The sequence below is a fragment of the Pleurodeles waltl genome, chromosome 6 (genome assembly GCF_031143425.1).
Source record: "Pleurodeles waltl isolate 20211129_DDA chromosome 6, aPleWal1.hap1.20221129, whole genome shotgun sequence".
Taxonomy (NCBI): domain Eukaryota; kingdom Metazoa; phylum Chordata; class Amphibia; order Caudata; family Salamandridae; genus Pleurodeles; species Pleurodeles waltl.
The window spans coordinates 464,836,409-464,848,530 of record NC_090445.1 but is presented as its reverse complement, the minus strand read 5'-3'; the positions used below and the strand labels follow the sequence as shown (position 1 = coordinate 464,848,530).

General features: G+C 45.4%; 1 protein-coding gene across 2 annotated transcripts in view; it reads right to left on the bottom strand.

The window, feature by feature from the left end:
- PFKFB2 (6-phosphofructo-2-kinase/fructose-2,6-biphosphatase 2) overlaps positions 1–12,122 on the bottom strand; it is a 241,642-nt gene that overhangs the window by 99,417 nt on the left and 130,103 nt on the right. For both annotated transcript variants that reach the window (XM_069238608.1, XM_069238609.1), the window contains exon 10: positions 11,564–11,710. In XM_069238608.1, coding sequence (XP_069094709.1) covers positions 11,564–11,710 — 147 coding nt within the window. The remainder of the gene's footprint in view (positions 1–11,563; positions 11,711–12,122) is intronic.

Here is a 12,122-nt window from a genome sequence, read left to right as displayed (position 1 = left end):
CATTTCCTGTCGCGGGCACTAGGCCTTCCCATACAAGTGGGGCATCAGTTGTATCTGGAGACATGGGGGAACACAGAATAGAAGAACAAGTGTTACTGCCCATTGTTTTTCTCTACATTTTCTCCTTCCAAATATAAGACAGCGTTTAATAAAGAAGTGTAATTGAGAAATGCACTGTAATTCACTTTACATTCAGAGTTGTGTAAATAACCACTGCTTCTCAACACCTTAGCTTGTGCCCATTTTGGAAATTCAAAAGATTCCTCGATACCTATTTTGACTCTTTATATTTCACCAAATAAATTTCTGTATACCCGGTATACAATAAAAATCCATTGCAAGGGCCAGCTCATTTATTGGCTCTGGGTACCTAGGGTTCCTGTCCTACAAGCCCTATATACCCTTGCAACCAGAAGAGTCCAGCAGTCGGAACTGTATATTGCTTTTGTATATCTGATAGCACAGGAAAAAGTTACAGAGTAAAACATGGAGAGAAATGGATGTTTTTTACCTCAATTTCAATATTTTGTTTATTTCAGCTGTTATTTTCAGTAGAAAACTTTTGTAGGATCTACACAAATGACCCCTTGCTGAATTCAGAATTTTGTCTACTTTTCAGAAATGTTTAGCTGTCCGTGATTCATTATTGGTTTCACACTCATTTCTGTCACTAACTGGAAGGAGGCTGAAAGCACAAAAAAATAGTAAAAATGGGATATGTCCCAGTAAAATGCCAAGATGGTGTTGAAAAATGTGGTTTTCTGATTCAAGTCTGACTGTTCCTGGAAGATGGTGATTTTAGCACTACAAAGCCTTTGTTGATATCATTTTCAGGGGAAAAAAACATATGCTTTCTTCTGCAGTCCTTTTTCTCCCATTTTTCTGAAAAAACTAAGTTTTAGCTGTATTTTGGCTAATTTCTTGGTCTCCTCCAGGGGAACCCACAAACTCTGGGTACCTTTAGAATCCCTAGGAGGTTGGAAAAAAAGACGCAAATTAGGTGTGGATAGCGTATGTGGACAAAACTTTATGAAGGCCTAAGCGCGAACTACTCCAAATAGCCAAAAAAGGGCTCAGCACGGGGGGCGGGTGGTGAGGAAAGGCCCAGCAGCTAAGGGGTTAATAAATTCATCCTGCAAGGACAACGTCAACACCATCAAGGGGATATCTGAAGAACCACCAAATCCACTACCATATAGTATGTGTGCCCTGGGTATGTAAATTAAGTGCTACTAATGGGTTTGCAGCACTGATTGTGCCACCCACATGAGTAGCCGTGCAAACATATCTCAGACCTGCCACTGCAGTGTCTGCGTGGGCAGTTGTAAACTGCCATTTTGACCTGGTAAGTGCATCGACTTGCCAGGCACAAACCTTCCCTTTTACTACATGCAAGTCGCCCCTAAAGTAGGCCTGAGGATGCCCTACAGGAAGGGTGCAGTGTATTTAAAAGGTAAGACATGTACTGGTGTGCTTTACATGTCGTGATAGTGAAATAGTGTTAAATTCGGTTTTCACTATTGCAAGGCCTATCCCTCCCAAAGAGTAACGTGAGGATTGCCTTGAAATATGTTTTAAGTGTAATTTTCCATTCGGAGCAGACAGCGATATGGAGTTTGGAGTCTCTGAACTCACAATTTAAAAATACATCCTTTGGTGAAGTTGTTTTTTTACTATAAGTTTGGAAATGCCATTTTTAGAACGTGGGCGTTTTTTGCCTATTCATTCTGTACCTCTGCCCGTCTGCTGAATACACGGCTGGGTCAGGATGACAGTTGGACTGTTTGTGCATTCACTCTAGACAGTCACACAAAGGGAGCTGCGCTGTACCTTGCCTATCCTAATGGCCCAAAACTGGGCTTGTGGGTCTCCCTGAGCTAGAGTGGTGGGAGACGCTGACACTAGCCCCTGAGTAGGGCTTTGCCTGCCCCCACACAAAGCAGCCTCCAACCCCCCTGGAGTGTGTCTGTGGCCAGGGCAGGGACAGGCAGGGTCTTGTACACTACAAAGGCTTCTCTTAGAAGTTTGCCTACTTCAAAGTAGTAAAGGGTGTAAGTACTGGACCTCTGACACATAGTTAGATTCCTTCTGGACTGAGGAAATTATGCTAGGAAGAAAAGCTGGATGCTATAGGAGGGATGCCACTATGCCTATTGCTTTTCAGTACCGCCACTTGCTGCTTCTGTCCTGGGAGTGAAAGGACTGGACTGTGCCTTCTACATCCTGCTTCCAAAGGTTCTTCGAACGACTTCGGAACAGGCACCGCTCTCTGATCCCCCTCACCGCTGCCTGCACCGGAGTCATGGTCCCTGCTCAGTGCATCGACCACAACCAACGCCACAGGCCTGATGCCACCACCCTGTCACCGACGTCCACAGCACGCAACTCAGCCGCAGCACTTGTGGCCCTGTGTTATCACTACACCGCAAAGTCGATGCATCACAACTTGACCTGCTGGATTCATTGACCTTGCCTTGTCATAAGGAAAAGACGCCTCGCCACATCACCTCTCCTACAACTGTATGGAACCGACGCCTCACTTCCCCTACCTAGCAGTAAGGAACTGATGACTCATTTCCCTGGTGGATGTAAGAAACCAACGCCGCACCAGATCCAGCGACGCCCCCTCCTCCCTGACTCCACGCAACGCCTTTGTTTTCCAAGATGCTGTAACAAGGGACCTTTGCCAGACCAGCCCGCACTCAACTGTGAGTGGTGTCGGACTGTTTGAGACAACTCCATCAAGACGTTGTGATGAACAAGTTACTTGCCTTCTGTAACGATTTATCTGGGAGAGACATGTAGAGACGTGTGTTTGGCCGGCCTGAGAAGGCCAGCTAAACATACATGCCCACTGAGGGGAGGGCTCGGTGCACTCCCCTCCATGACTGTCATCCCTAATGCCCTACCCCTTTTACTACAAAACTATAATAAACATGGTTTATTATCGTTTTCTAGTAAAAGGTTTGCAGCTGTTACTGCTGGCGGGGTGGGGGGGTGGTGGGTCAATGCTCTTCCACACTAGCGGAGAAGCCACCACTGGTAACAACCTTAGGATGGAATGAGGCCCTTGTAAGAAGCACCATTTTGTAAGGGTGGACAGACAAAAATGGAGGTTTGGAAGAAAGAGCTTGAAACTCACTCACTCTGCGAGCAGAGGTGATTGCAATGAGAAAAGCAGTCTTGATTGTAAGGAGCCGCAAGGGACAGTTGTACAGTGGCTTAAAAGGGGCACACATAAGGCAAGTTAGGACCACGTTCAAGTCCCACTGGTGCATAATGCATGGGGTCGGAGGAAACAAATGGGTGAGTCCCTTAAGGAACCTTCCAACATTGGGAGACTTTAATAAGGAAGGTTGGTCTGGCAATCGAAGAAAAGCTGAGATGGCCGATAAGTAACCTTTAAAAGGTGCCCAAAGCAGTGCCCTGCTAAGCCAAAGAAAGGATGAACAAGAGAACCTCAGAGAGAGATGCAGAAAGGGGATCAACAGACTTGGTACACCATGCCACCATGCCACAAATTTAGGTAAAATGTATACCATTTTGGTGGAGGGACGCCTGGCTGCCAAAAAGGAATCATAGACTTCAAGCTGGAGGTCGAAAGCTGTCAACTGCTGCTGCTCAATCTCCACGCAAGAAGGCGAAGACTGCACAAGTTCGGGTGGAAAACCGTCCCCTGCTGCTGCCACAAAAGATCTTCCCGAAGGGGTAGTCTGATCCGAGGGTCCGTGGCCATGCTCAGTAGCTCTGAATACCATACTCTTGCTGCCCATTCTGGAGTCACAAGAATGACTTGGGACTGGTCACTCTTGATCTTCTTCAGAACTCTGGACAGAAGCGGTATTTGCGGGAAGGCGTAAAGGAGTCCTGAGTTCCACTCAAGACGAGACAGGTCGTCGAGCGAGTACTGTCTTGAAAACTCCAACGCACAAAACAGCTGACATGGTGTGTTCTCTGCAGAGGCGAACAGATCTAACCAAGGCTCTCCCCACTTCTGAAAGAGGCCTTGGGTCATCTAAAAGGTGGGGACGTCATTTGTGATCCACTATGCATCGATGACTGAGTTTGTCTGCTCTTGCGTTCTGAGAGCTTGCCAGATGTTGAACCGCCAGGATTATGCCCTGATGTTCCAGCCATGTCCAGAGGCGTACACGCCTCTTGACAAAGTGTCCATGACCTCACCCCGCCCTGCTTGTTGGAGTACCACATGGCGGTAGTGTTGTCCATGAACACTTGCACAACGTTCCCTTTTAGAAAGGGAAGGAATGCTTTCAATGCAAGCCTGATCACTCGGAGCTCCAAAAGATTGTTATGGAGCCCGAACTAGGCCGGAGACCAGAGACCTCTATCTCCACCTCTCCCATGTGGGCATCCCATTCCAGGAGTGATGCATCTGTCACTACCATAAAATCTGGTTGGGGAAGGAAGAGGGATCTGCTGTTGACTCAATTGCAATTGGAAAGCCACCGTTGCAGGTCTTTCACAGTTCCCTCCGAGATCTGGACCATGTCGTAAAGCTTCCCCTGATGCTGCGCCCACTGGAACTTCAGTTCCCACTGGAAAGCCTGCATATGCCATCTGGCATGTGTCACCAGCAGGATGCAGGAGGCCATGAGGCCCAGCAGCCTCACAGTGATTTTCACCCAAATCCAGGATAGAGGCTGAAACATCGGAATCATACCCTGAATATCTTGGACTCGCTTTTTTGGGGGAGGGGGGGGAAGAGGAATATGCTCAAAACTGCACTGTATGCAGAACAGCTCCAATGAAAGAGAGAGTCTGAGAATGAGTTAGGTGTGACTTCTGCATGTTAATAGTGAACCCCAGCGAGTACACAAGGATCGCCATAATCTGAAGGTGGGAGTCGACTGTTTGCCTTCAATAGACAGTCATCAAGGTGGGGGAAGACAGAAACCCCTAACCTGTGAGGATGAGCTGCAACCACTGCCATCACTTTCATTAACACCCGAAGGGCGCTGGTAAGGCCGAAAGAGAGCACGGTTAATTGAAAGTGCTTATGACCTACCACGAATCACCAGTAGCGCCTGTAGGCAGGCAAAACGGGTATTATGGAAGTAAGGGCCAGATGTAGGAAAGGATTTGCGCCTCGCAAACGACGAAAAACGCCGTTTGCGAGGCGCAAAAGCCTCTCCGCGATGCAGAAATGCATTTTGCGAGTCGGATCCAACTCGCAAAATGCATTTCCGACTAGCAAATAGGAAGGGGTGTTCCCTTCCTATTTGCGACTCGCAACGCTATGCAATTTTTTCGCGGTCGCAAATGAAATCGCAGTTACCATCCACTTGAAGTGGATGGTAACCCAGTTGCAAACGGGAAGGGGTCCCCAGGGGACCCCTTCCCCTTTGTGAATGGAAACAAAAATAATTTTTCAGAGCAGGTAGTGGTCCTATGGACCACTGCCTGCTCTGAAAAATACCAAAAGAAAAGGTTTCGTTTTTTTTCTAAGTGCAGCTCGTTTTCCTTTAAGGAAAACGGGCTGCAGATAGAAAAAAAAAACTGCTTTATTAAAAAGCAGTCACGGACATGGTGGTCTGCTGTCTCCAGCAGGCCACCATCCCGGTGAGTGCCCATACTCTCAATGGGGTCGCAAACTGCAACCCACCTCATTAATATTAATGAGGTGGGTCTTTGCGACCCCATTGCGAGTTGCAGAAGGTGTCTGAGACACCTTTCTGCATACCAAATTGCGACTTGCAATTTGCGAGTCGCACGGACTCGCAAATTGCAAGTCGCAATTTTCCACCTACCTACATCTGGCCCTAAGTAACCTGCAAGTCCAATGCTACCATCTAGTCTCTTGGGTCCAAACCAGACAGGACCTGAGCCTGAGTGAGCATTTTGAACTTCTCCTTCTTGAGGGAGAGGTTGAGGGCCCGAAGATCTAAGATAGGACGTAGGCCCTAGTCCATTTTGGGCATGAAGGGGGAGAAAAGCGGACTGTGTTGGGAGAGGGGCAGCCACAAGGCCAAGAGACAGAGCTGTAGCCCGGGACTCCTTGATCCTCTTAAGCGCAGAGTCCCCTTTGACTCCGAAGAGATGGGTGTCATTGAAGGGCATGTCTATGAGAGACTGTTGGACATCCCCCCCAAAAAAACAGACATCCTCAACCAGGCGTGGCGCTTCAAGGTCATCTTCGACGCAACCGATCTGTCCAGTTAGTCGGGCGTGTCCAGCCCACAACAAATCGTAAACTTAGCCGCATCAATCTCATCAGCAACGGCTTGGGAGATGATAGCCCGGGTCTCCTCTAAGAGCTATGGCAATTCCTACGCAACCGTATCCCACAATGAATAGGTGTTGCAGCCCAAAAGGCATGCGGTTTTCACAGACTGCAATGTCAGACTGGCGAAAGAAAACATCTTCTTCCCAAGTTGATCTAGTCTTTTTGATTTCCTATCAGGGGGAGCAGATGGGAATGTGCCAGAGGAAGAAGAAGCCTGGATGACAAAGCTCTCAGGCATGGGGTGCTGGGACAGGAATTTAGAGTTGTTTGGAACGGGCCGATGACGACGGGTGATTGTCCTATTCACAGGAGCCCCTGTGCTGTGTCTGGGCCAAGTACCCAGAAGGACATTGGTGAGGGCTTCAATAAAGGCAAGGAGAGGCTCCAAAATGGAAGCCCCAGGCTGAATCAACTCTGTCAGAAGGTTAGTCCTGACTGCCACAGAGGGAAGCTCAAGGCCAAGGACCTCAGTCGCCCTACTGACCACCATGGAGAAAGACGCTCCCTCCACCGCAGCCACAGTAGGAGAAAGCATCCAGATCACTAGCCTCACCCAATTCCTGTGCTCAGTCCAAGTCAGGGTTGTCTAGCTGTTATTCTAAAGGGCCCAGCGTCCCCTACAATCCTTCCGCATATTCGTATTAATAAAAAATAAATAAAAAAAAAAAGGGGCCAAATCCAACCTGAGAAGATTAGGCCCTGTCGAAGTCAGAAGTGGTGTCGATCAACACCATTCCGGCTCCGGGTCGTCAGGGATGAGGACTGGGTCAATGTTGACTGTGGGCCGAACCGACTTTGGGAGCGTTGTCGTCTTAGCCAGTGCCAGGGAAGGTCGCACCGGCACAACTGGCAAGGGAAAGGGCCCCTACTTGGGCAGGGTGCAAACCACTGCCAACTACAGACCCCATTTCTAACACTAAATAACAACTTGAGTGTATAATAAAATCTGAGGAAATGAAAGTGGATGAGTCCAGGTCTATGCGTTGTCTAGCACAACTTCCATACCGTGGCAGAGACAGCCACAACCCAGTCAATTTACCGTTGTGTTGATGCTATGATTAGCGTTTTAACAACTAGTCACTGGTTGTAAGGGCTAGGAACATCTGTATCAGTGACGTGAACTCACCAGGCTCACAGAGGTAAGTGTCTCAACATGTCATAGAGGCCTGTTGTAATCTATAATGTAGGGTGTTAGTGCCACCGCACCTACTATTATAGGGTGAGGAAATGGCTTTCAAAGAAGAGCAGGCCCACCTTTAGCAAACCCTGTCTACTGACCTATCCAGTGATGGGGTAATGCAGGGTTAGAAAAAATGGCATTTCTGGAGAGTAAAACTGGGCCCTATCTGACTATCGACCTCATTCTCCCAAGCATACACTATGAGCCTGCCTGGTCTGGCCTGCTTAGTAGCAAGATTGTGCCTAGTGACCCCGGTGTTAATCTGGTCACTCAGTAAATCCAGGGCAGCACTCCAAAGGATAATTAATCCAGTAAATAACAAAATGTGACTAAATGGTTAAAAAGTAGCTGTCTAAATCAGATACTGCAAAGCCATTCATATTGCTTACTCAGCTTTGCCCAGTGTAAACAGGGGAACCTGCACCCCAACGCCAGTCTTAAGTAGAGTTCACACTCTGGAAAACATGTGTCTACCAGGAGGTATGTAAAAACTGATGAAATCGTAAAGAAACTTGGAGAGTACTAGCATTTTAAAGACTACAATATGACCAGCCAAAGAAAGAGGTAAGTGGTTCCATTGTTCAACACAGAAAGCCAGTATGTCCACACCGGGACCGTACTTCGCTCCAAATACACAGCGGGAGCGTAATTAACTCAAGGAATCAATATGCACACTCTACTGATTCCGATTGCTAAATACCAGATACAGAGGAAACTCCAACTTACAGTTGGTGGCTGCTGTATGAAGAAATATGTCAGATTTCCCCAGTTGATTTGGAAGTTCTTTGAGGGTGCCACACTACGACTAAAGTCTCACCATGGTTAAGCAACACCTTATTGCCATGAAAGCTCTGCGCTATCAGGTTTTTCAGACGTTCGTCGCTGTCTCAGGCTGCAAGGTGCCATCCCCAGTATTCTTTCATTTACATTCGGCCTCTGTTACTGTATTGCCTTGATCCTATTTGATTCTTTCCTGCTTCACTCTTCTGAATTATACCCACACTATTGTTCTGCGCTGTATTGCTCTGTAGCCATATCTGCACGGAATACAGAACTACATGGCGCAAAGTTTTAGCATTCTAGGCCAGTGACACATTGTTCAAACTGCACTTTGCATTATATCTTCATAGGCCTCCTTAAAAAGTCAGAGGAGGAGGGTAGACGGCGGTTTTAATCTCCCTTTGGGGTACAAGTTGTAGGAACGACATCCTATAACTCTCTTATTAAGGTCAACTAGAGTCTGTGCTTAATCTGGGGGAAAAAAGAACAAATAAGTGCTGGCCAAAATTTAGCTAAGTGAGGAATGGGTATGAGCAGGGGAGAAAGGCCTCATCGTCCTCTTTCCTTAATCACATCATGCCCTACCAGCAACTGCAGCACAACCATCAACCAGAGACTCCAGACAGTCAGGAATATAGCGGAGTTGAGGGCAGTGGAAGGTAGCAGGAGGGTGCTAGCTCTCTGCAGAGACAAGACCTTTTCAAAGAAGAGGTTAAATATAAACAAGAGAGTACCCAAAGTGGGTGTCACACCTGCACTGAAAAAATCAATAAAGTTGACTTTTGAATAGTAAAAAGCTTTTCATTTTGCACTACATATGCTTAAGTAGGATCCATAGGTGTTTCTTCATTCAGTGCTAGGAATGGTGCTGGCTTTAGCACTCCCTGATGTAAAATGGCGGTTGTTAGACCCGACATCCTAGACATGGCTTCCCCCCTAACCTTTTGCCTTCAGACCTCCTGTTTTTGCTGACTTTAGGACTCCACGCATTTTACCAATGCTAACCAATGCTAAAGTGCTTGTGCTCTTTCCCTAAAACATGGTACCATTGGCTTATCCCAACTGACATATTTTAAGTTACCTTGCATACTTCAATTTACTAGTAAGTACCTAGTAAAGTGGCACTATATGTTCCCAGGGACTGTTAATTAAATGCTACTAGTGGGCCTGCAGCACTGTTTGTGCTTCCCACTTAAGTAGCACTTTAAACAGGTCTCATGCCTGCCTTTTCAGAGCCTGTGAGTGCAGTTCTTAACTGCTTTTTCGACATGGCAACATAAACTTTTTACTAGGCCCAACCCTTCCTTTTCAATACTTATAAGTCACCCATAGGGTAGGCCTTAGACAGCCCCAAGGGCATTGTGCAGTGTATTTAAACAGTTGGACATGTACTTTTGAGTTTTACATGCCTTGGTAGTGAAGAACTCTTAAATTTGTTTTTCACTACTGCAAGGCCTATCTCTCCTATAAGATAATATCATTTGGATAATATTGGAATTGCCTATCTTTCCTATTGGACAGTACTTGAGTTGCCAGTTCATGTCTGCTGTCTGTGGAATCACAATTTAAAATCCTAAATTATGGTGGAGTCGGATATGAAATTGCAGTTCTGAAAAAAGCTACTTTTAGAAACCAGTCATATTCTTGCCTTAGTCTTTTGGTGCCTTCAGCCTGTCTCTGGATAACATGACATGGGTGCAGCTGACGGCTGGGCTTTGTGCATTCTTCCTAGACGGTCACACACACAATGGGGAGCTTAGGTGTGACTCGATGGGCCATTACTGGCAGGATGGGTGGGAGGAGCTGGGTCCAGCCCCATTCACACTTGAATAGGCTGTGACCTGTCTCCACACAATGGGCTGCATGCCCCTTTTAGTTAGCGTGGAGCCAGGAAGGCAGGACATCTGTGTGCTTCAAAGGCATGCCTCTAAAAAGTTTCTCCCCACTTCAAAAGCACAACAATGTTTAAACACCCGACCTCAGACACCAACTCTTCAGTACACTTCTCAACCTGTGGATTATGTGCCAGGAAAGAGGACTGCTCTATTGCTACAAGGACTGCTACTCTGCCAGGCTGCTGCTTTAAAGGAAGGAACTGCTGCCCTACTGTACTGACTTGTTTGCTGCTGCCCTCTTGCCTGGGGAAAAAGAACTGGCACTGCAACTTCATCTTAAACCCAGGAACACCAAAGTTATTCTAAGGGCGGATCTCAACTTTTGAATTTTACCCGGTCCAGCACAACCAGATAGCCATGGTTGTCACTTTCTGCTTTTAGGTGTTATTTTACACGTTCTTGTATAATAAAATTCAGAATTACAGTTCTACTGATTGTATTTTTGTTGTTTTGTCTTGTTTTATTTATTATGTTTTGCTCTATTTCAATAATCTAGTGTGGGATCTTTGTTTGGTGTTTTCACTATTTTACTGTTGGAAGTGTTGTACAAATACCTTACACATTGCCTCTACGTTAAGCCTGACTGATGAAGGTCAAGCTACCAGGGGGCTGCACGTAGGTTAATTAATTAATTAATTGTTCAACATTCAAACCGCTATCTGTGGTAATAACTTTCCTCTCCATTCATCTACCAGTGATTTATTTACCCTCAGTGGTTTAACTAATAAAAACAGGTAACTCCACTCTTCTGCTTTATATGCATTTATTTTTTAAATGTCTTTCATTCAGAAACAAACTTCACTTGGTTGCACTTGAACTGGTTGGATTGGGGATTATCACCATATATACTCATTCTTCTTTCTTACAAAATATTTATACAACCAGAATGCAAGTGAAACCCATTCACATGTAACAGTATCAGAAGGTCATGCGGACGCTGATATCCACTGCTTGGTGCAGAGCAATAGAAGTACTTGCAGATGTGGCAAAGAACCTACAACCATATCACAAATCTAGGACTTGTTTTTCTTTCACACTGTTATTACAGTAACAAAGTAGGAATTATGTCCTGTGCCAAAACTAAAACATTATCACACTAAAAGAACATGAGCCTTAAATAAAAAAGAAAATAATAATAGCTTTACAACTTCCCTCTTCCCCTAAGATAATTTAATGAAGGGGAATTAAGAAAAGGGGAAAGAAAAAATTAATTGACAGATTATTATTTTTTCATCTAAATAGAAAGCTCACCCTTGCATTTTGGCCATATAATGGTAAAGCTGTTGTGACTCAAGCATGCAGAAAAATAATTATTCCACATTCACCCAAACACTTTTTGCTTAAAATAAACCCTGAAAACCATCACCCAGGCAACACCCTTTCAACAGCATTATTACAACCAACTGAGCAGAATCATCTACTGTTCAACCTTACAATGAACAGACCATTAAGAATATGACTTACTGCATCAATCTCATTCAAGATTTTCCATTGCTCATAGGCTACCCCAAGTGCTTCAGCCGTCTGGATTGTTCTCTTCAATTGACTTGTCCAAACCTTCAAGTCAACAATTTCCTGCTCTTCAATAAACTGATGAAGTGCCTGGGCAAACTGAAACATAAGGATGTTTTCATTATGAAATACCACACTGAGACGAAGCTCACAATCAGGGAAATTTTATGTAAATTTATTTCACGTCAAAGCATCAGCATCTATGAAGGATTAAATTATGATAGTGCCTGTGGCGATTGTAAAATTTTCTAGCTATTCTGAAGGAAATTCTAAATTCTATTAAGGAAGCAGACACAGATTATGCATTAAACATTCTCTATGTATTGCTCAGCAGCCCATATTAGCATTTCAATATCACCAGCAATAGGACCATAAATCCTGTGGGTCCTTGTAACAAAAAACAATGTCTATCAATAAATCACAGCTCTCGAACTCCACATAAGGCAATCCACAAGGAAACACACTTCCACGTTATTTGTGTGAAAGTTATAAACATACATGTACATACCTT